Source organism: Pleuronectes platessa, chromosome 7 (assembly GCF_947347685.1).
Source record: "Pleuronectes platessa chromosome 7, fPlePla1.1, whole genome shotgun sequence".
Taxonomy (NCBI): domain Eukaryota; kingdom Metazoa; phylum Chordata; class Actinopteri; order Pleuronectiformes; family Pleuronectidae; genus Pleuronectes; species Pleuronectes platessa.
In genome coordinates, this window is record NC_070632.1 from 1,274,391 (window position 1) to 1,297,230 (window position 22,840).

At 45.1% G+C, this 22,840-nt stretch overlaps 4 protein-coding genes across 5 annotated transcripts in view; 1 reads left to right on the forward strand and 3 right to left on the reverse strand.

Annotated features, from left to right (window-relative positions):
* Positions 1–22,840, reverse strand: part of LOC128444271 (NACHT, LRR and PYD domains-containing protein 12-like) — a 330,858-nt gene that overhangs the window by 273,331 nt on the left and 34,687 nt on the right. The window contains exons 4-8 of the mRNA XM_053426645.1: positions 7,400–7,519; positions 6,744–6,946; positions 4,754–6,515; positions 3,694–3,867; positions 2,984–3,157 (exon numbers count right to left, since the gene is read on the reverse strand). Coding sequence (XP_053282620.1) covers positions 2,984–3,157; positions 3,694–3,867; positions 4,754–6,515; positions 6,744–6,946; positions 7,400–7,519 — 2,433 coding nt within the window. The remainder of the gene's footprint in view (positions 1–2,983; positions 3,158–3,693; positions 3,868–4,753; positions 6,516–6,743; positions 6,947–7,399; positions 7,520–22,840) is intronic.
* Positions 9,615–14,089, reverse strand: LOC128444308 (spatacsin-like). 2 transcript variants are annotated; one of them, XR_008339127.1, is made up of 7 exons: positions 13,992–14,089; positions 13,401–13,583; positions 12,690–12,776; positions 12,498–12,562; positions 11,782–11,929; positions 10,109–11,547; positions 9,615–10,021 (listed from the first exon to the last, which is right to left on the reverse strand). XR_008339127.1 is itself a non-coding variant. In XM_053426711.1 (3 exons), exons 1-3 carry the CDS (start codon positions 10,367–10,369, stop codon positions 9,812–9,814), a joined length of 384 nt encoding a protein of 127 aa, XP_053282686.1. In that variant the 5' UTR covers positions 10,370–10,760; the 3' UTR covers positions 9,615–9,811. The 2 variants fall into 2 exon arrangements, 1 of the variants encoding a protein (XP_053282686.1); XM_053426711.1 differs by lacking the exons at positions 11,782–11,929; positions 12,498–12,562; positions 12,690–12,776; positions 13,401–13,583; positions 13,992–14,089 and having other exon boundaries at positions 10,109–10,185; positions 10,273–10,760.
* LOC128444297 (spatacsin-like) lies at positions 14,199–15,702 on the reverse strand. The gene is made up of 3 exons (XM_053426696.1): positions 15,585–15,702; positions 15,084–15,298; positions 14,199–14,815 (listed from the first exon to the last, which is right to left on the reverse strand). Exons 1-3 carry the CDS (start codon positions 15,667–15,669, stop codon positions 14,459–14,461), a joined length of 657 nt encoding a protein of 218 aa, XP_053282671.1. The 5' UTR covers positions 15,670–15,702; the 3' UTR covers positions 14,199–14,458.
* LOC128444015 (zinc finger protein 277-like) lies at positions 16,242–18,789 on the forward strand. The gene is made up of 8 exons (XM_053426302.1): positions 16,242–16,256; positions 16,394–16,527; positions 16,716–16,848; positions 17,046–17,116; positions 17,224–17,320; positions 17,605–17,647; positions 17,997–18,171; positions 18,301–18,789. The coding sequence occupies exons 1-8, from the start codon at positions 16,242–16,244 to the stop codon at positions 18,479–18,481; spliced, it is 849 nt and encodes a 282-aa protein (XP_053282277.1). The 3' UTR covers positions 18,482–18,789.

Sequence of the window (22,840 nt, forward strand, 5' to 3'; positions counted from 1 at the left end):
TTTCCTCAGAGACTTAAAGATGCTCTGCTCTTCATCGACTCTTCTTCATTCTGTAAATGTCTCATTCACTTTTCTTCTGCTGGTTTCCATTATGTCAAACTGGTGATTTTGTTCTTGTACCTGCACCAAGGACGAGATGTTTCCACCAGTTTGTTTGAAGAGGAAAGAAAAGCTGAGTCATGATTCCAGTGAAGTCGGTGGAAGGATGTTTATTGAGCATTAAAGCAGAGACAAGTAGAAACAGAACTTTTCTCTCTGAGATGTTTTTCTTCTCGTTACATCTGGTTTGTCACAGAGGAAATGATCCATGTGTTTGACTCATAGACTGAATATAAAGGCTTTGACTGGGATGTGCTGCTGTTATACTGCAGCGCCACCTGTGGGTCAAAAGTAGAAAAGCCACCACCGCTCTGCACCTGATGCACAAATGAAAACGTCCCATTTTTAAGTCCAGAGTTTTGATCTTTTGTGTCAAAGACAAAACTCTGATTTTAAACTCAAAGTTATTTCAATGTGTTGAACTTTGTGTTGAACTAAATCCATTTGTGACGTGAATCCAGGAACTTTAAGATCATAAACAAACAAATACACAGAATGTGGTTCTACACACATGGAGACACACTGAGGGACAAAGGTGGACAATAATAAAGACAAACTTAAACACACTGGATGTGAGTCTTTATAGAAGGTTTATATATTCTGCTTGTGTTGTGTCATTTCAATAAACACATTCTTCATGTGAATAAACACAATCGGGGCAGGAAGGTTGCTGGTTTGAATCCGGTTCAGATGGGTCTTCCTGTGTGGAGTCTGCATGTTCTCCCCGTGTTTTCTCCAGGTGCTCCGGCTTCATCTCACAAACACATGCAGATTAGGGGTTGTGTAGATTGGAGACTACACACAAGCTGCTGCTGCTTCAGCCTCTGGATCCTCAGGACACAGCTCAGCCTCCGTCCACACACACTGTCCTCTTCACACTCAGCTCCACAAAGATCACCTCCCCCTCCACCTGTTGAGAGAAGAAGACATCAGTGTCACAGAGACTCACTTCATCAGCTGTGAGTCAGTGATGCAGCTCATCCAGTAGAAAGAGCAGCAGGGACTTCAGTCCTGTTCAGAGGTGGAGCAGCTTCCTCTCTGCTTCATGTTCACGTGTTGGAATGAACACGCTAAGAGCTCAGTGTGTGTCCTCTGCATGTCAAAGTGCAGAGTGGACACCTGAGAGGTGGATTTACTGCTGTTACAGGTGAAGCCATGTTTCACTGTGTGTTGATGAACATCTGCTTCTAACAAACTGGGACCAGAGGAGACAGATGGACCTCAGCAGAGGTTCTGCTCTGTATAAAGAGCTCCTGGTTACCATGTGATGAGGAGAGGCTTCAGTCCCACTGATCTCAGAGCTGTGACAAAGATCCACCTGATCAGTTCTTCACTGATGAAGTGAGAGGACAAACTGTCTCAGATCAGATGAAGACGACACCGTCTCTGTCCCTCGTGTGAGGCTGTCAGCTGTGGTCCAGCTTGTGTAAGTCACAGCGCCCCCTGGTGGCATCTGGTCAAAATATATTACGTGACCACGACATAATAATGTGTGAACGAGATAAATAACTCGAGGCCACGAGATCTGAATCTGTTGTTTACTAACAAGACGAGTGGAAGAGAAGAAGACACACACTGTCTCACTGTCTCTGAGGACACACACTGTCTCACTGACTCTGAGGACACACACTGTCTCACTGTCTCTGAGGACACACACTGTCTCTAAAGACAAACACTGTCTCACTGTCTCTGAGGACACACACTGTCTCTAAAGACACACACTGTCTCACTGTCTCTGAGGACACACACTGTCTCTAAAGACAAACACTGTCACACTGTCTCTGAGGACACACACTATCTCACTGTCTCTGAGGACACACACTGTCTCACTGACTGTGAGGACACACACTGTCTTACTGTCCCTGAGGACACTCACTGTCTCTGAGGACACACACATGGACCTGTCTCCAGGAAGCTGAGGTCATCTGGTGTTTTGGGGACAGGATGAGTCTGGAGACATTGAGATGTTCTGGGTGAGTTAGAGATCAACTGAACCAACCAGACGTTGATTTAAACTTCCCTTATCCGTCCCTTTAAGGAGAGTGTGCACCACACAACAGTGTAGAGTCACTGTGATCAGTGGGCGGAGCTTCTATACGGGTTGATCTCCAACTTAACCTGGAGCAGGTTAGCTGTTCATCAGAAGTTACCATGGTGATTGACCTGGTTAAGAAGTGGACGAGCTTCGTAGAACTGAAAAAACTAAACCTGAAGTTAACCTGATAACCACAAATCCTGCTTGGTAGCACAGACCCTGGATCTGTGATACTGACTGTGTTTAGTAACATACTGATGAAAGCAGCGTGGACTGACTCCAACCATCTACTGACCTCAGAGTCTCCAGTCGACAGGTTGGACTCTGCTGTAGATCAAGCAGCTCCTTCACTCCTGAGACCTTCAGGTTGTTGTTCCTCAGATTCAGTTCTCTCACATGAGAGGGGTTTGACCTCAGAGCTGAAGCCAGAGAAGAACAGCTGATCTCTGACAGACTGCACCTCCTCAACCTGGATAAAGAATAAAACTTAACTGTAAATTAAACTGAGTTCATGTGTGAAAATAACAGACACATATTCATGTCAGCACAGACTCATAACATGGAAGACAAATATTAAATCAGACATGTTGGACTAAAAACGAGTCCTGATTCAGTACAAATAGATTATTTGGACCCGGTCTCTGTGCTGCAGATCAGTTTAGGAAATCCAGAACTAAACTCAGTGTTTTAACAAGTGGCTGAATATTTAAAATGTCACAGATTAATTAATGAATGGATTCAAGTTATGTATGAAGAGGAATTATGTTAAATTAGAATGAAATGAGACAAATTGTGTATAAATGCAGTTTTATAGATATGAGATCTACAAAAGTGAGTCAGTGAACTGACCTCAGAGTCTCCAGTCGACAGGTTGGACTCTGTAGAAAACCACACAGCTCCTTCACTCCTGAGTCCTTCAGGATGTTTCCACTCAGATCCAGTTCTCTCAGATGAGAGGGGTTTGACCTCAGAGCTGAAGCCAGAGAAGAACAGCTGATCTCTGTCAGACTGCACCTCTTCAACCTGGATAAAGAAATATAAATATTAGAATGTGTCCTCCTGTTGTTGTGGATCGTCATCATGTCAACACAGACTCTCAACATGCTGCTGACCTCAGTCCAGTCTGTGACCTGAAGATAAATATCAGATCAGACATGTTGGACCATTGTTTCATTCATCAGCTTCTTCTCTGTGTGTTGGTCACTGAGCAGGTTTGTGTTATTAAACACTGTTTAAAGTAGAGATGGCTCCTGATGTCACTTCCTGTTTGTTTCTATACTTATCAACTGTCCAACGTGTTTCAATAAGAATGAGTCTTATTTTGAAAACCTGAGGAGGACGAGTGCTCGGCCTCAGTCCACATGTTATTTACTGACACTTTCTTAGTGATCAGGAGCAGGTGAGTGCAGGTGAATGGAGTTGATGAGGTGGACGTGACTGACAGGCTGGGTGAGTGACAGATGACTGAGGGACAGTGAGCAGAGCAGAACTGAGACAATTTAAATAAATAATGACCCAATAAGAAAGAAAGTCTGAAAAGTGAAGAAGGATTTAAGGACCATAGAGTCTCCAGTCGACAGTTTGGACTCTCCAGTCCAGAACACAGCAGCTTCACTCCTGAATCCTGCAGGTTGTTGAAGCTCAGATCCAGTTCTCTCAGATGTGAGGGGTCTGACTTCAGAGCTGAGGCCACGACTTCACAGTGAGTCTCTGAGAGTTCACACCAATGGAGTCTGTAGTTAAAGAAAATATCAAATCTGTGAGAATTAAATCAGAAAACACAACATTCATACAAAACGTGATCATGTGACCCTCACCCTGGTAAATCCCCTCTTTGTTAAAAACTCCTCAAGAGAATCCTTTCAGATTTGTTTCAAGCGTTCATTCAGACTAACAGAGGAACTCATTAGATTCAGGTGGTCAGAGGTCAAAGGTCAAGGTCACAGAACATGTTCATGGCCTCTTGAACATGATGTCTCAAGTCTGTCTTCAGGGGATTTCTTCACATTTTGACTCAAAGAGAAACTGATTAGATTTCAGTGGTCAAAGGTCAAAGGTCACAGTGACCTCATATTGTTGTGAAGTCAACATGTCAGGAACCTGGAGGGACGGACACTGCACTGGTTGGTGGTGGAGGACAAACACAGAGTGGGAACTCTGGTTTGACAAGAAAGAAGAATAAACTATATTTCCTGCTTCTTCAGTTTCAAGGAACCGTCAGTGATCGTCTCCTCACTCTGTGCTGTTTGATCATATAGACATAGATACAGATATCTATGTCTATACACACAGTATATACAATAACCTCCCTTGGACCCCACATGGTCGTATGTCTGAACCCTCAAACTCTAGCACAGTGATCACATTGGATTTCACTCTACACATCTGATCTAGTTGTTCTCATATGTACATGAGAACAATGAGACTGTATATGTACATAATAATAATAATGACTTCATCACAAACACACACACACAGTCACACACACACACACACACACACACACACACAGACACAGACACACACACACACACACACACACACACACACACACACACACACACAGATACACACACACACACACTGATTGAACATGTTATTGATCATGTCTGGACTCACTGAGCCTTCCTGCAGTTCCTCACAGCTGGGATCAGTCTCCATCGACCCTGGTCTGATGTGTTGAACTTCTTCAGGTCCAACTCATCCAGAACCTCCTCTGACATCTGCAGCATGTAGGCCAGAGCTGAGCAGTGGATCTCAGAGAGTTTCTCCTCTGATCTGTTCTCTGACGTCAGGAACTGTTTCATCTGCTGATGAACTGAGTGGTCGTTCATCTCAGTCAGACAGTGGAAGATGTTGATGCTTCTGTCAGGAGAAATGTCATCACTCTTCATCTCCTTCAGGTTGTTGATGACTCTCTGGATGATCTCTGTCTGACCCAGCAGGTCTCTTAAGACTCTCTGGTTGGACTCCAGACTGAGGCCGTGAAGGAAGCGAACAAACAGGTCCAGATGACCATTTGTACTAGTGAGGGATTTCTCCATGGTTCTCTTCAGGAGGTCATCCAGGGAGAAGGTACTGTCTGTGTTCCCATTTGTTCCCAAGAAGTTGTTGAGTTCTTCTGTGTTCCTCTCGGTGTAACAGTGGAACATGTAGACTGCAGCCAGAAACTCCTGAACGCTCAGATGAACAAAGCAGTAGACTGATTTCTGGAAGATCACACACTCTCTTCTGAAGATCTCAGTACAAACTCCTGAGTAGACCGAGGCCTCTGTGACATTAAGACCACACCGCTCCAGGTCTTCTTGGTAGAACATGATGTTTCCTTCCTCCAGATGTTTAAGTGCCAGCCTCCCCAGCTTCAGGAGAACATCTCTGTCAGTCCTCTTCTTACCGTACTTGTTGTTCTTCCTCTTTGTCTGAACCAGCAGGAAGTGTGAGTACAGGTCAGTCAGGGTCTTGGGCAGCTCTCCTCTCTGGTCTGTGGTCAACATGTGCTCCAGAACTGTAGCACTGATCCAGCAGAAGACTGGGATTTGACACATGATGTGGAGGCTCCTGGACGTCTTGATGTGTGAGATGATTCTGCTGCACAGCTCTTCATCACTGAACCTCCTCCTGAAGTACTCCTCCTTCTGGGCCTCAGTGAAGCCTCGTACTTCTGTGACCCTGTCAACACATGCAGGAGGGATCTGATTGGCCGCCGCAGGTCTGGAGGTTATCCAGACGAGAGCCGAGGGAAGCAGATTCCCCCGGATGAGGTTTGTCAGCAGCAGGTTGACTGATGACCTCTGTGTGACCTCAGACACAAGCTCCCTGTGGTTGAAGTCCAGAGAAGGTCTGCTTTCATCCAGGCCGTCAAAGATGAACAAAGGTTTACAGACAGCGAGCGTCTCTGCAGTGAGCTTCTGTAACGCTGGATGGAAAACATGGAGCAGCGTGAGAAGACTGTGCTGCTGGTCCTTCACCAGGTTCAGCTCCCTGAACGAAAGCACAGCCAGCAGACCCACATCCTGGTTCTCTGAACCCTCTGCCCAGTCCAGAGTGAACTTCTGCACCGAGAAGGTTTTTCCAACGCCAGCGACGCCGTTGGTCAGGACGACTCTGATGCTGCTCTGCTGGTCAGTGGAGGCTTTAAAGATGTCGTGGACCTTGATGGGAGTGTCCTGGAGGATCTTCATCTTGGAAGCCGTCTCAAGCTGCCTCACCTCATGTTGAGTATTAACCTCTTCACTCTGTCCCTCTGTGATGTGGAGCTCAGTATAGATCCTGTTGAGGAGGGTTCTACTTCCTGTTTCATCACTTCCTTCAGTCACATGTTCACATCTCCTCCTCACACTGAGCTTATGTTCATCTGAAACCTCCTGCAGACCACGATCTGCTGAAAGACAAGAAACAATGTGAGACACAGAGAATCTGAGAATCTGCTGATTGTTTTCATCAGATACAGAAAAACTACAGAAAATAAAAGCTTTTTAACTTTGTGCTTTTCTAACGATGTTAAATGTTGATGCTGTATGAAGGAACAAAATAAAACCACATGTGCTGTTGTCAGAAGTGAAGACATCAGCAGACACATGTACAGTGCTGCTCTGACCGGCTGTCTGACCTCCAGCTCCTGTTCTGGATCTTTGTCCACACTGGGGACAGGAGGAGTTTCCTGAAGAACCAGACTGGTCCCAGTATGAGGTGATGCACTGTCTGCAGAACCAGTGTCCACAGCTGGTGGAGACTGGATCCTTCAGGACGTCCTGACACGAAGCACAGCAGGACGACTGCTCCTCCTCAGAAACATGACTCCTCTTCCTCTCCCTGTGAAGACATGTCCTGATAACTCACATGTCACAGTCACAGGTTGTCATCACTTCTGTCAAGGAGGTTTTGTTTTCACCCAGTATGTTTGTGTGTTGGTTGGTTCGTTAGTGGGATATAAAAAAACAACAGATTACCAGTAAACTTGGTGGAAGGTTGTGGTCTGTGAACCAGATGGGGGGAGGGGGGGGGTTCCTCTTTCACAGACATGTTCAGAGGACTGATGTTTACCAGTGTGTGGAATTTGGTGCAGATCCAAATCAGAATGAGTCTCTAGTGGATTTCAAAGTGGTTTCATAAGGAGCGTGTTGGTTCTTGGTGGAGGTCTGAGCTCTTTGAGTGATTCTGAGAGATTAGTCACCAACTTCAATGAAGCTGTGTCCTAATGCAGGGGCCACACTAGAGGAAACTAGATCCTCTTCAGAGCAGGTCCCAGTAGAAACAGTCTCTTACTCTGTGTGTGAGGGTCCAGGTTCTTTACTGAAGACTGGAGGAACTCTCATGGACCAGTCACTCTTCAGAGACAGACAGCTGGACCCTGGAGACTCTGCTCTCAGTCTGTGGTCCTGACCTCTGCAAACACAAACATGTTTTTATTCAGAACACATCATTCACTGGTTCATTCTGTGAGGATTCAGTTTGGAGCTTCACATGTTTGTAGCAGGTCTCTTACTTTGTGGTTGAGGGTCCAGGTTCATTACTGAAGTTTAGAGGATGATCCATGGACCAGTCACTCTTCAGAGACAGACATCTGAACCCTGGAGACTCTGCTCTGTCCTCTTCCTCCTCATAAACACTCATCTTCAGTCTGAGAGGAAAAACACTGTGAGCTCAAACACACACAATGAAGCCAGGTAGTAAACTCAGTGTTTCTTTAACCTGAGACAGTTGAAGGTTTAATGTGTTGGACTCAGCCAATCACAGCGTCGAGTCAAACTGTTGATTGACTGACAGAAGTTCATCCTGAATCTTCTTCTCTCTAAAGTCCACGAGTAGAAAACTGACCCAGAGTCAGTGACAGTGAAATAATATGAATGAATAATACAAATGTAGCTGAACACTCACCAGCCTCAGACTTCACGTCTCCTCCGTCTGCTCCTTGAAGTGAGAACCAGTCTGAACACTTTCACTGGAGGCTCCTCCCCCTCTCTGCAGGTACTGGAAATCACATGACTCTGGGTGTGACTGTGTGTGTGTGTGTGTGTGCGTGCGTGCGTGCGTGCGTGCGTGCGTGTGTGTGTGTGTGTGTTTGCGTGTGACTGTGTGTGTGTGTGTGTGTGTGTGTGTTCACACTCACCTGCTCACTTTCCTTCCTTCTGCTCGTCAAGGTAAAAATGGAGTCTGACCTGTTGAACCAGTTCACTCTTGAAAATTAAATGAATACACTTGACTCTGGGTGTGACTGTGTCTGTGTGTGTGTGTGTGTGTGTGTGTGTGTGTGTGTGTATGTGTGTGTGTTTGTGTTGTGTTCACATGAAGCTAACCCTAACCCATGTTTCCTCCTGTGATTTGAAGGTTGTCATATTTGGTGTTGGAGCTGAATGTGTGACTCCATCTGCAGAACTCTGCCACGTCAGGTCACATTCATACATCGTCGTGAATAATAATTATTAGTCACATGTCAGAACTGATAAGATGCACATACCAGGTATTTACAAGCAAATCCACCCACTGTAATAAGTATGAGGTCTAGATCTCATCAGTGTAGATCAGCAATACATAAATACATGTAGAACAACTACAAGTTTACATGAGGCAGAGAGAGAGAGAGAGAGAGGTGGGAGAGAGAGAGAGAGAGGGGGGGGGAAGAGAGAGAGAGAGAGAGAGAGAGAGAGAGAGAGAGAGAGAGAGAGAGAGAGAGAGAGAGAGAGAGAGAGAGCTATCGTAGTGATGTCCACATCTTCTCCAAACAGGACGATCGCTCTGATCCCAAGTTGATGAAGTTGACGGAGGACTTCCTGCTCGGCCTCGTTCAACCTGAACCGTTCACGTCTGGAGACGACGGGTCCACGAGTCAGTTTAATAAAAACCAAACAAACCAAATACAAGTGGACAGTGGACATGAAGCTGCTGGACGTCAAAGAACAGGTTCGATTCAGAGCCGTTTAAAAAGTCTCTTTAATTTACATGTTCACAGAAGTTTTCATGAAGGTTTTCTGTTGATTCTCAGCTTGTAACATTTCATCTTTTTAATATTAACTAACAGGGATGTTTCACTGAGAGCATCAGATTTTAATCTCCACAGAAGATAAGAGATCAAACTTCTATTTGCTCAATGAGTTTTGTAAAGTTCTTCTTTGACAGACCAGTGGCTCAGAGGATCAGCTGGCCAGTCTGTCGTTCAGGTAGTTGGACGTCTTTGCGTCCTGCAGCATGGTTTTGGTGACGTGGTCCAGTTTCTGCTGGTAGGCCAGTCTGTAGCGGCTGTACACGTCCTCGCAGTGCGTCAGCAGGCGCTTCACGTGCACAGTGACGCTGCTGGGAGCGCCCTCCAGTCTGAAACCACAAAGACACACAACGTGAGCTGAGGTCAGAAGGTCGTCTCATGAAGGACCAGGTCGGCGTCTCACTTCTTGAAAATGTCCTCGAACAGGCTGGAGGTCAGCGGGCGGTGGCGTTTCAGCTCCTCCAGGTAAACGAAGTTTCCTTTCAGAATCACCTTCTGGAACAGAACCTCGGCCCAGTCGGGACTGACGCCGTACGCCTCCGACACCACAAACACCTGCCGCACAAAACACACAACTTCTGTTGGAGCTGCGGCTCCTTCCACATCGTGCACTTTACTTCTCAAGAGTCTTCTAACGGTCAGAAGACTCCACGCTGCGTCACCACATCACCACACTCACACAATGTGTTTTCTAAACATCAACAGACTGAAGGTTGTGAAAGTGTTTCAGTGAAGCAGGAACAGGAAGTGACCTGGTAGCATCGCGGCAGCTGGACGAGCGTGTTCAGCAGCACCGCAGGTCGCAGGTTGATGACACGTACGTCTGAGCCCTGGTTCAGGAAGTGGAGCTGAAGAGCGACTAGCTTAGCTGTGAGGACACAGCGAGTCGCCTGACGCACACACGAGTCCTAGAAACACACACACACACACACACACACACACAGTTAATAACTCTCTTCAGTGAGTGTTACAGGAAGCTGGAGGAGCTCAGGTACCTTGGAGAAGCTCTCAGCTGCGTCCTTCAACAGACCCAACACTTTGACCAATGAGCTCTTCAGATCCGGCGTGACGACTGTTTGGAGACAAGTCGGTGAAACTCATGGTCACATGACACGAGGAGGAACCCTGACTCAGACGTTCACTGACGGTGAATCCTCACCCCACTCCTGAGACTCGATGATCTTCAGCTGCGTCCTGGCAGCCATCTCGTGGTTCTCTCCGATCTCCCTCCTCATGCTGAAGCACAGCGCCACCATGTTGTGCTTCTCGCTGTCTGCAGGGCCTTCTATCAGAAATCAACTATATCGTCACGTTATGTTTCTCTTGAGCACATGGAAATTACCTTCAGCTTCCACTTACTGTCACCTGAACCATACTGTTATTTCTGTATCTACAGTGTCTTTTAGGAAAACATATACTAGAGGGCAATGTATAAACATTAATACATCTTATTTATATAGAGCTTTTCAAGAAGTGCAAGTACTAAACTGAGGGAAAGCTAATACAAACAATATATATATATCTTATTTCCATGTGCCAGGACAGCCTCACACTTGGATGTAAACCAATTTTAAAACACATTTGCTTATACTGGAGATCTTTTAAATTAATGTCCCAGAAATGATTTCTGATGAAAACCCCCTGCCTTATTCATTGTAGTATTAATGTGTTTGAATAAGTCAGGCTGCCGATTACCAGCTACTGATTAAAGTCAAACAGTTATTGCTATACTCTGTGTTGATTTCTTTAATGTTAAGAATGTTTCTCATAAGACCTTATCAGATTGCATTGTGAAACATCTGGGTCACCTAAATTTAGTGTAAAGAAGAAGGTGAACTCTTGACTAATGACTAATTTTGCACTGAAACACAAACTTTATGTTACACATCTTAAACAATATGATATGGGAGCCACTTAGACAACCAGACCTGTGTGCTTTGCTGTGACTATAAATGACTGGAACCTCAGATAAAGAAAGTTATTTTCTGACTTCCATAACTGAGGCATTCTCTACAGAATGTAATGTGCCCATTCTACTTCAGATCCATTGGATCATTGTGTGTTTATGTTGCTTAAAGCAGAGCATTCACTGCTTTAATGTAATCAGCATCTTATCTGACAATATCATGGTGTAGAAGTGCAAGGAAATACCATTATGTTATGATCAATGTCATTTATTGTGCACAAACATTACATTAAGGCATCTGCTGGAAATGATATGATCAACAATTCTCATGCAAATAAGACTTTAAAAACTACACAAATAGTGTTTTGGAGAGGGGGGTTTCAGAGGGAGGGGGCAGCTCTGGAGAAAGGTCTGTCAATCCAGGTCTGCTGCTTGGTGTGATGGAGACATGAGGTTAGCATCAGGAGCGGAGGCTGCAGGAGGGACCGTGGAGCTGAGGCACACCTGTACTGCTTCTCTTGAGAAGAACTGAAGGACACAAACAAACCATAGTGTTAAATTATGAAGATGGTTCCCTCTGATTTTTTTTTAAAAACAATAAACGTCAGACAGGCCACTAAAAACTAAAAATGCTGAAGCTAACAGCTACCACACAGCAAGCTAATGCCTTCCTAAGGCTGCCAGGGAGTAGCATGAGTAGCATTGTAGCAAGAGAGTGTAGCTAATCACAGCCCTCACAGTTCTTCATCAGTGGAGAAGTACCTCGCCATGTTTTCATCTTCAGAGGAGTCATCCAAAGACTGTGCTGCTGTTCCAGAATATGTCAGGACCGCTGCAGCCTGCTGGGCTTGAACTCTGAGCACGCAGAGTAGGCCCTCACGTCCCCTCTCAGTAAATGACTCAGTACTGCCTGAGATTATATGATAAAAGACAAAAAAGTCTCAAATGTGCGTTTGTGTGTATGTATACATACACACATACAAGGCTTTCTTTTCTACAGAAATATTTTTCCTGAGTTGATGACTCTGCTTATTGCCATCTAGAATGTGAAACCAAATATATTTTTTGGTGTACCCATACAAGATGTCCAATGTAACACCAATAAAATCCAATCTACTACACTACGGTTTTAATGCCTCTGCAACAGCGAGTCGCCGGAGGCATAACTGCATGTTTTCGGATTGTCTAACTTTGTATTTGTCTTAAAGTAAAAAGGTCAAGGCCACACTGACCTCATCTTATGGTTTCAGTTGTCAAGAGACACAGTGTCATTTATATGAGAGAAGATATGTAGAAATATGTAGACGGACACTGCACTGGTTAGCGGAGTCATACAACGCAGTGCGGAAATTCTAGTGTAGTTTTTTTGTAATAAATGGGTTATCTATTTTTACAATCTACAAAAAGTTATCTATACATTTGGTCACAGAATGTTACACAAATAAATTGGCATTAAAGTTGGCATCTTGCTGTCTCACCAGTCTGACGATGCAGCTGAAGCGTCCATCAAGGGCGTTCTGCAGGTAATTTGGATTGTTTGTTTCTTGTGAAGAGGAGAATAACATGAATTCATACCAATATCAGTTTACAATCAAACCTTTTTGTGTTGACCTTGTTTAAACAGAGTCAAAGGACATTGTACAACAATGACACACATTTTCCCACAGTACCTGTCGTTCACTACTGAACTTCTGACACCCATTACTGGACTGTGTCTTCCTGTAGAGTGGTGATGTTCTCAACGTTCTTTTCACAGTCTGTCAAAACAAAATTAGAGTTACAAATGTTAATGCCCCACAACCCATTGCAGATACGGTTGTATTTGCACACCACATCGGATCAAAACAAAACTGCAGTCTGGGAAACAAGCAGTTTTGGTAGATATAAGGGAAATGCTAATATTTCTACATGAAAGATATTCAGTCCCTTAAGCAAAATAACAATGATGGCCGGCCGCAACCTCGATGCCTTCGTCTGCTTTGCTTACAGACTAGTTTGCGGAGTCTCGTGCTGCCGCCCACTGACCGATACATCGTCGCTCTTTTCTAAAACTAATGAAGGCAAATTCCCACATGTAGACAGAAATAATCAGTATAAATTAAAAGGTGTAAATATTGCTAACATTATGTTTGATGGGGGTCATCATTATACATAACAGAGGAAAACTTTGCACATGTATTCCTTAAATTTACTTGCCTTCCTGTGGAAAAAGTTGTTTTCCCAGTTAAACAATCACAGCAGGGAAGCATGATTGATCAAAATTCTTTCAGTGTGATATTAACTTGTATTTCAGCAAGTGTACTTTGGGGATTTAATAAAAATGTATAATAAATTTGGCAAATTATATAAAATGGTTTTTCTGGTATGTAACTTAAAAGTACCTCTTTAATGGTAGGATCATTTCTCTCCCTCATCTTCCTCGTGGTACGTGGATGATGGTAGTGGGCTCAACCCGGCTTCTCTTTCTCTCCAGGCTGCCCTTCCTGCTCTTCATCAAGCAAAACAAACCGTTCGGTCCAAGTTGTTGACGTTAATGAAACTCCTGTAGCTTCACTTTGATCCTCCTTGATTAAAAAACAGAACATAGCAATTGTTTTATAAAATGAATCGCAACTCCATAACATGGAAACATTATTGTCATAGTGCATACTATACATTAAACCAAATTGACCTGATATTGTGGAGTAATGGTAGACAAATACACTCCTTATTAATCTAAAGCATTCATAAATCAAATTCATGTTTATATTTATATTGTAGCGTCCCTCAATGATGAGCTAAGCGTCTTGAACTGGTTTCAACAACAATGTATTCACCTCCCAGGTAGCACAGGCTACCGTGGGCTGAAGCATGTGGCTAACAATGGCGTATTAGCTGATGAACAGCGTCCATAGTGTGGATTGACGGACTCTCTCCGCACTCGGACTGTAAACCTAGATCGTAACGATCTTTAAAAACAATAAACTACTTACCTGACAGAAGGAAGATGACATCGTGGTCTTCCAAGCGCGCCGTGTTTATGACGTAGCGCTTAGTTAAAGGACTGGTTGTTTACAAATAGGGTTTTTACGACAGCCACACGTCATGTCCGCTCGCGCACTTGGGCCGGTCGCGCACTCGGGCCGGCCTCGGTATAAACAGACTCGCATGATCCTTCTCATTAGAGATGTAATCTAGCCTCAAATATTACTATTATATAACATGAATAACATTCACGATCACTGAAGGACACCACGCAGGGACTGTGATTTAAACACCAAGCTGCGCCGTGGTGGCATGGCAACCGTCATAGCAACGATAAAAACATGCGTGATAACTATTAAAATATTTATCATAAGCACGAACTGGCTGAAGACTGTGGAAGCAAAGAGCACATTTCTCGCTAGAAATGGTGTCAGAATGTATTTTTATGCCCAAACTAAGTTACAAAATTATATTTTTATCTGAAAAAACAGGGAATCTCCGCCATGTTTTCCTCTCCGCAGACGGGAGCTTGAGAGTCACGTGACGTGAGAACACGCCAATGCAAAACAATGGGAGGACTAAATGTTACCATCTCACAATCTGAGAGGCCAGATTGTGAGATGGTAACGTCGTTCCAAGTGGACCAACGTTGCCATTGAACGTTTTCTGATGAGACTGGGTTGTCAGCCTGCGACAAGAAGAAACAGGAAGCTGATCCTGGATCAGTGCTGTCGCTCTTCAGCTGCTCCTGACAACTCCTCCAGAAACTGACCCGGGTCTCCAACCTCCTCCACGTTGTCTTGGACTTCTGGGAGTTCATTTCCTGAAGGAGCTGAGTCAGAGAGAGAAATGTGATGAAACAAACGTTATGTATCAGGGTTAACAGCCAGCCACCAGGGGGCGTACGAGCTGTCTTGGGTTCACTTTTGGGAGCTGACATGTCGTCCATCCTAATTTACAGTCTGTGGTTTAGAGCTGACGGTGGATCTGGAGTAAAAGTTCAAGAAATCTAAGAAGTATAAAGTCAAATCTAAATGTTTCTTGTCAATCATGATGATAAAAATACAAGATGTCTGTGAATTACGATGATGTCATCAGACCTGGCTGAGCAGCAGGTGGTGGACGGGCAGGTCGGCCAGCAGCGCCACCTTCCTGGCCTGAGTGTAGCGCCCCCTGGCCTGCAGAGCGTCCACAGCAGCCTGGAACTCCTCCTGCTGGACAGAGGGTGAACTGCACTGAAGCAGCCTGGGAGACAAGCTGACGTCTGAGCCCTGCAGCAACTGACTGAGCCGCGACAGCTTCCTGAAGTCTGGACCTACACACAGACACACACCAGAGACACAGACACACACCAGAGACACAAACACACACCAGAGACACAAACACACAACCAGGACAAAACAAATCCATTGAAACAGGGATGTGTTTCTAGACTACAGCAAAAAATTAAATTTACTGTGACGTGTCCTGAGTTAATCGACCAATCAGAGTTCAGAACTTCTCACCAGCTGGAGGAAACCACTTTGCTGAGGGGGGGGGGATTCACTGTGGATTCAAACGTCTCCTGATCTAAGACATTCGGACATGTTCTAAACTCTCACCGTTGGACTTGAGGAGCTTGTCCACGTCGGCCAGGAGCTGCAGCAGGCGGTGGAGGTCGTACTGGGAGGAGCAGCGCTGCAGCATCGTGAGGAGCAGCACCGAGGCCTGGCTCTCCACCCACTGCAGGGGGAGTCCACCAGGGGGCACCGGGCCACGGTTTCTCAGCTGCACCGGCAAAGGAAAAGCAACAGATAAAAGAGAAATAGTTCAGTGTCTGTTGTGAACGTGTGTGTTTGTAATGTTGTGTTCTCTCGTTATGTGTTGATGCTTTAGAATTCTTCTTCTGCATCAGTGAGTCGTCCTCGTTCTTTGTGTTCATCCTACCTGGTTGATCTGCATTGAAGCTGCATCCATGATCAAACTGATTCTGTGTCAGTGTTTTTGATCAAATAAAAATGATGATTTAAGCCTAAATGTATTCTGTGAATAACCCTGGTGATGAGCTGATGGTGTTGGTCTCCTCAGCTCGATGGTGGAACTCACAGTGATCAGCGTCCTCTGGAAATCCAGCAGCTTCACTTTGGCCTCGGAGACGTTCCTGTAGTCACAACACAGCTCGAACATCCTGAGCACCAGCACCAGGGGGCAGTCCTGAGAGATGAACGTTAATGATCATTATCAGGTTCATTCGATCTAATAATCATCTGACAATCAAGATGAATAAGACTCAAGTAAGAAAGTTATGAAATCGGATAAAAGAATCTTCTTTTTCCATCAGAGCAGAACCAATGTTTCTCTGTGACTCTCGAGCGCAAGAATATATTAAAAATAATCAAGAAATAGATATTTTAAATAAATAAACTGTCAGTTATATTTATTGATCATCTCCAGGTCATCTCTGCTGAACCACATGGCCCGAGAACATTCCTTCAGCATCGGACTCCCGGACAACATCGTGTTCTGCAACGAGTTCCTGGACACGCTGCAGAACAAACTGGACAAGTAGGAATCAGACACGTTCCAATGGGTTTGATTATTGATTCATCATCTGTTCAATATCAGAAACTGATCACATCATGAATGACAGCTGATGCTCTGCAGATGTCAGGTCATTGTGTTAAGTTTAGAACAGATTTAATCAAGTGTTGTCTTCTTGTGTGTTAATGTTGTGTTGTGCTTCCTCTGCTCAGTCTGCAGTGTTTGTACTGTGAGAAGACGTTCAGAGATAAAACCACATTGAAAGATCACATGAGGAAGAAAGCTCATCGTCGCATCAACGCCAGCAACAGCGAGTACGACCGCTTCTACATCATCAACTACCTGGTGAATCAGTCTGAGGCTCAGAGTCCTCTTCCTCTGTTAAACTCACACTGTGGCACGTTGTCGTCTCTTTGTGTTGCTTCAATCAGACACATCTTCAATCAACACAAAGCTACAGACACATTCTCACTTGATTAGTGTCAGTTGTTATCTGTTGATCACAGCACCAGATACATTCTGATTGTTCCCTCTGGTGTCAGGAGCTGGGGAAGACGTGGGAGGAGGTGCAGAGCGAGGACGACCGCGAACTGGTCGACAACGATGATGACGAGTGAGTATCTTCATCAGGAGGCAGAGTTAGAACACGTAGAAAAGAAAGACGAGCAGATTCCGAGGAGGAGTGCGACACACTTCAGTCTGTGTCTGTGTCGTCCTCAGTGATTGGTCGGACTGGCAGGCTCACCCCCCGTCGGCTGTGTGTCTGTTCTGTGATGATCAGTCGGAGACGATGGAGCAGATCTACACACACATGAAGGTAAATCAGGAGGAGCTGAACCTGAACCACCTGCAGAACCAGAACCGCTCTGCTCCGAGTCCACTGACGTGTCCAGGACTTAAATATGTGTGAATATTATGAAGCAGGTTTGAATTCTGTTCACGACTTGATGTGTCGCACCTCAAAGGAAACTGAGACCTTGGTTTGTTTTGTTATCAGAATCTCAAATCCTCACCTCGGTCTTCATTTGATTTCCTGTTGTGTGATGAGCTTTACAACAACTGAAGCTTTGTGGGGTTTTGTTATTGTGTTGTTTGTTTCAGGACTCACACGACTTCGATCTTCACAAGCTGAGGACAGAACTCAGTGAGTGAAACATCAGCAACCTCCAGAACCTGCATCATCTGTGACATGAGATCTTTGTCTTCAGGCAGTTCAACAGATTACACAACTGTTTGTTCTTCTACACAAGAGAAGCAACAACAGTGTGTAGTCAGAAGAGAAGCAGGACACGAAACTCTTCAGTCCCTAAATCACAATGTGAAACCAAAACCAACCAGATCCACAGAAACTGAAGAGAAACACGTGAAGCTTCAGACTCGGATCAGAACTCGAGCCTTGATTCACAGATTCACAGACGATGCAGATTGAAATGCAGACGTTTGAATATTGATGAGACGCTCTGTGTTCACCTCTCGCTGTCTGCTCCTCTCAGACCTCAGGTTCTACCAGCAGGTCAAACTGGTGAACTTCATCCGGAGGCAGATCCACCAGAGCCGCTGCTACGGCTGCGAGGGGAAGTTCCTCTCCAGAGCCGACGTGCTGCGCCACATCGCGGCTGCAGGTCACGTGATGAAGCTGCCAGACGTGTCCACCTGGGACCAGCCGCAGTGCGTCCAACACCAGTTCATGTCTTCATGGTTCAGTTGTTTCCCAGTGGGGGGGGGGGGGGGGGGGTCACTGCTCCTTCATCCTTATGAACTCAGGAGTGAACGTCTCTGTGGTCCTTCTCTCCTCAGGTATTACTTCCCCACGTATGAGAACGACGCCCTCTTGTGTTCGTTATCTGACAGTGACGAGGCTGAAAGTGAGGAGACGAGTCACGGCGAGGACGTCCCGGTGATCGCAGAGGACGTGTCCAACCTCAGAGCCCTGAGACAGACCAGCGTCCTCAACCAGCTGCTGAAGAAGAGAAGCTAGGACGAGGGACAGACAGCGGAGTGAAGACGTCTTCCTCTTTTCTTCTGGACTCTTCTTCACTCGCACTTTGTGAAAAGACAAACTGACCCGACGCAGCCGGAACGTGAACTTCAACACTTTACTTCACACAAATGTTCATTCAGTCAATAAAGAGGATGATCGTCATCAGAAGAACTTTATTACTTTCAGTACAAATAATACTGGGACCAGTGGAACCAGTAAGTTTGTCTGTTTACAAACGAGAATTCAGAACCAAACTAAAAGAGATGAATATGATTCTGTGTAATAAACCGTGAGGTTGAAACCTGGTCCAGGGTCAGTTTGTCTTCTACTGGTTCTTCACTGGTGCAATGTTCCCGAGAGCAACCTGTCACACACACACACACACACACACACACACACACACACACACACACACACACACACACACACACACACACACACACACACACACACACACACACTGTGGAGATGCTGAGGGATATTAGCACTTCATGAAATATGAGCTGGTAACAACCTGCACCTGTCACACGTCTTAAACATCAGTTAAATATAAAACCTTCTGATATCACCATCGTTTCGTCTGTGGTAGAATGTGTCTGTGGTAGAACTTGTCTGTGGTAGAACTTGTCTGTGGTAGAATGTGTCTGTGGTAGAATGTGTCTGTGGTAGAACTTGTCTGTGGTAGAACTTGTCTGTGGTAGAATGTGTGTCTGTGGTAGAACTTGTCTGTGGTAGAACTTGTCTGTGGTAGAATGTGTCTGTGGTAGAACTTGTCTGTGGTAGAACTTGTCTGTGGTAGAACTTGTCTGTGGTAGAACGTGTCTGTGGTAGAACGTGTCTGTGGTAGAACGTGTCTGTGGTAGAACGTGTCTGTGGTAGAATGTGTCTGTGGTAGAATGTGTCTGTGGTAGAATGTGTCTGTGGTAGAATGTGTCTGTGGTAGAATGTGTCTGTGGTAGAATGTGTCTGTGGTAGAATGTGTCTGTGGTAGAATGTGTCTGTGGTAGAACTTGTCTGTGGTAGAACTTGTCTGTGGTAGAACTTGTCTGTGGTAGAACGTGTCTGTGGTAGAACGTGTCTGTGGTAGAACGTGTCTGTGGTAGAATGTGTCTGTGGTAGAATGTGTCTGTGGTAGAATGTGTCTGTGGTAGAACGTGTCTGTGGTAGAACTTGTCTGTGGTAGAACTTGTCTGTGGTAGAACTTGTCTGTGGTAGAACTTGTCTGTGGTAGAACGTGTCTGTGGTAGAATGTGTGTCTGTGGTAGAACTTGTCTGTGGTAGAATGTGTCTGTGGTAGAACTTGTCTGTGGTAGAACTTGTCTGTGGTAGAATGTGTCTGTGGTAGAATGTGTGTCTGTGGTAGAACTTGTCTGTGGTAGAATGTGTCTGTGGTAGAATGTGTGTCTGTGGTAGAATGTGTCTGTGGTAGAATGTGTCTGTGGTAGAACGTGTGTCTGTGGTAGAATGTGTCTGTGGTAGAATGTGTGTCTGTGGTAGAATGTGTCTGGTAGAATGTGTCTGTGGTAGAACTTGTCTGTTGTAGAATGTGTCTGTGGTAGAATGTGTGTCTGTGGTAGAACTTGTCTGTGGTAGAATGTTTCTGTGGTAGAATGTGTGTCTGTGGTAGAATGTGTCTGTGGTAGAATGTGTCTGTGGTAGAACGTGTGTCTGTGGTAGAATGTGTCTGTGGTAGAATGTGTGTCTGTGGTAGAATGTGTCTGGTAGAATGTGTCTGTGGTAGAACTTGTCTGTGGTAGAATGTGTCTGTGGTAGAACTTGTCTGTGGTAGAACTTGTCTGTGGTAGAACGTGTCTGAGGTAGAACGTGTCTGTGGTAGAACGTGTCTGTGGTAGAACGTGTCTGTGGTAGAATGTGTCTGTGGTAGAATGTGTCTGTGGTAGAATGTGTCTGTGGTAGAACGTGTCTGTGGTAGAACGTGTCTGTGGTAGAACTTGTCTGTGGTAGAACTTGTCTGTGGTAGAACGTGTCTGTGGTAGAATGTGTGTCTGTGGTAGAACTTGTCTGTGGTAGAATGTGTCTGTGGTAGAACTTGTCTGTGGTAGAACTTGTCTGTGGTAGAATGTGTCTGTGGTAGAATGTGTGTCTGTGGTAGAATGTGTCTGTGGTAGAATGTGTCTGTGGTAGAACGTGTGTCTGTGGTAGAATGTGTCTGTGGTAGAATGTGTGTCTGTGGTAGAATGTGTCTGTGGTAGAATGTGTCTGTGGTAGAACGTGTGTCTGTGGTAGAATGTGTCTGTGGTAGAATGTGTGTCTGTGGTAGAATGTGTCTGGTAGAATGTGTCTGTGGTAGAACTTGTCTGTTGTAGAATGTGTCTGTGGTAGAATGTGTGTCTGTGGTAGAACTTGTCTGTGGTAGAATGTTTCTGTGGTAGAATGTGTGTCTGTGGTAGAATGTGTCTGTGGTAGAATGTGTCTGTGGTAGAACGTGTGTCTGTGGTAGAATGTGTCTGTGGTAGAATGTGTGTCTGTGGTAGAATGTGTCTGGTAGAATGTGTCTGTGGTAGAACTTGTCTGTGGTAGAATGTGTCTGTGGTAGAACTTGTCTGTGGTAGAACTTGTCTGTGGTAGAACGTGTCTGAGGTAGAACGTGTCTGTGGTAGAACGTGTCTGTGGTAGAACGTGTCTGTGGTAGAATGTGTCTGTGGTAGAATGTGTCTGTGGTAGAATGTGTCTGTGGTAGAACGTGTCTGTGGTAGAACGTGTCTGTGGTAGAACTTGTCTGTGGTAGAACTTGTCTGTGGTAGAACGTGTCTGTGGTAGAATGTGTGTCTGTGGTAGAACTTGTCTGTGGTAGAATGTGTCTGTGGTAGAACTTGTCTGTGGTAGAACTTGTCTGTGGTAGAATGTGTCTGTGGTAGAATGTGTGTCTGTGGTAGAATGTGTCTGTGGTAGAATGTGTCTGTGGTAGAACGTGTGTCTGTGGTAGAATGTGTCTGTGGTAGAATGTGTGTCTGTGGTAGAATGTGTCTGGTAGAATGTGTCTGTGGTAGAACTTGTCTGTTGTAGAATGTGTCTGTGGTAGAATGTGTGTCTGTGGTAGAACTTGTCTGTGGTAGAATGTGTCTGTGGTAGAATGTGTCTGTGGTAGAACTTGTCTGTGGTAGAACTTGTCTGTGGTAGAATGTGTGTCTGTGGTAGAACTTGTCTGTGGTAGAACTTGTCTGTGGTAGAATGTGTCTGTGGTAGAATGTGTCTGTGGTAGAACTTGTCTGTGGTAGAACTTGTCTGTGGTAGAACTTGTCTGTGGTAGAACGTGTCTGTGGTAGAACGTGTCTGTGGTAGAACGTGTCTGTGGTAGAACGTGTCTGTGGTAGAATGTGTCTGTGGTAGAATGTGTCTGTGGTAGAATGTGTCTGTGGTAGAATGTGTCTGTGGTAGAATGTGTCTGTGGTAGAATGTGTCTGTGGTAGAATGTGTCTGTGGTAGAACTTGTCTGTGGTAGAACTTGTCTGTGGTAGAACTTGTCTGTGGTAGAACGTGTCTGTGGTAGAACGTGTCTGTGGTAGAACGTGTCTGTGGTAGAACGTGTCTGTGGTAGAATGTGTCTGTGGTAGAATGTGTCTGTGGTAGAATGTGTCTGTGGTAGAATGTGTCTGTGGTAGAACGTGTCTGTGGTAGAACGTGTCTGTGGTAGAACTTGTCTGTGGTAGAACTTGTCTGTGGTAGAACTTGTCTGTGGTAGAACTTGTCTGTGGTAGAACGTGTCTGTGGTAGAATGTGTGTCTGTGGTTGAACTTGTCTGTGGTAGAATGTGTCTGTGGTAGAACTTGTCTGTGGTAGAACTTGTCTGTGGTAGAATGTGTCTGTGGTAGAATGTGTGTCTGTGGTAGAACTTGTCTGTGGTAGAATGTGTCTGTGGTAGAATGTGTGTCTGTGGTAGAACTTGTCTGTGGTAGAATGTTTCTGTGGTAGAATGTGTGTCTGTGGTAGAATGTGTCTGTGGTAGAATGTGTCTGTGGTAGAACGTGTGTCTGTGGTAGAATGTGTCTGTGGTAGAATGTGTGTCTGTGGTAGAATGTGTCTGGTAGAATGTGTCTGTGGTAGAACTTGTCTGTGGTAGAATGTGTCTGTGGTAGAACTTGTCTGTGGTAGAACTTGTCTGTGGTAGAACGTGTCTGAGGTAGAACGTGTCTGTGGTAGAACGTGTCTGTGGTAGAACGTGTCTGTGGTAGAATGTGTCTGTGGTAGAATGTGTCTGTGGTAGAATGTGTCTGTGGTAGAACGTGTCTGTGGTAGAACGTGTCTGTGGTAGAACTTGTCTGTGGTAGAACTTGTCTGTGGTAGAACGTGTCTGTGGTAGAATGTGTGTCTGTGGTAGAACTTGTCTGTGGTAGA

Bases quoted from the DNA above. Each gene is read 5' to 3' on its own strand.
- LOC128444297 (XM_053426696.1), bottom strand. From the start codon at position 15,669: ATGCTGCAGCGCTGCTCCTCCCAGTACGACCTCCACCGCCTGCTGCAG. The intron at 15,299-15,584 runs GTGAGAGTTTAG...GTCTGTGTGTAG, and splicing joins CAAGCTCCTCAAGTCCAACG to GTCCAGACTTCAGGAAGCTG. The intron at 14,816-15,083 runs GTCTGATGACAT...TCTCTGACTCAG, and splicing joins ACCACCTGCTGCTCAGCCAG to CTCCTTCAGGAAATGAACTC.
- LOC128444015 (XM_053426302.1), top strand. The intron at 17,321-17,604 runs GTAAATCAGGAG...TGTTTGTTTCAG, and splicing joins AGATCTACACACACATGAAG to GACTCACACGACTTCGATCT. The intron at 17,648-17,996 runs GTGAGTGAAACA...TGCTCCTCTCAG, and splicing joins CAAGCTGAGGACAGAACTCA to ACCTCAGGTTCTACCAGCAG.
- LOC128444308 (XM_053426711.1), bottom strand. From the start codon at position 10,369: ATGGTGGCGCTGTGCTTCAGCATGAGGAGGGAGATCGGAGAGAACCAC. The intron at 10,186-10,272 runs GTGAGGATTCAC...GTCTCCAAACAG, and splicing joins CATCGAGTCTCAGGAGTGGG to TCGTCACGCCGGATCTGAAG. The intron at 10,022-10,108 runs GTACCTGAGCTC...GTGTGTTTCTAG, and splicing joins CAGCTGAGAGCTTCTCCAAG to GACTCGTGTGTGCGTCAGGC.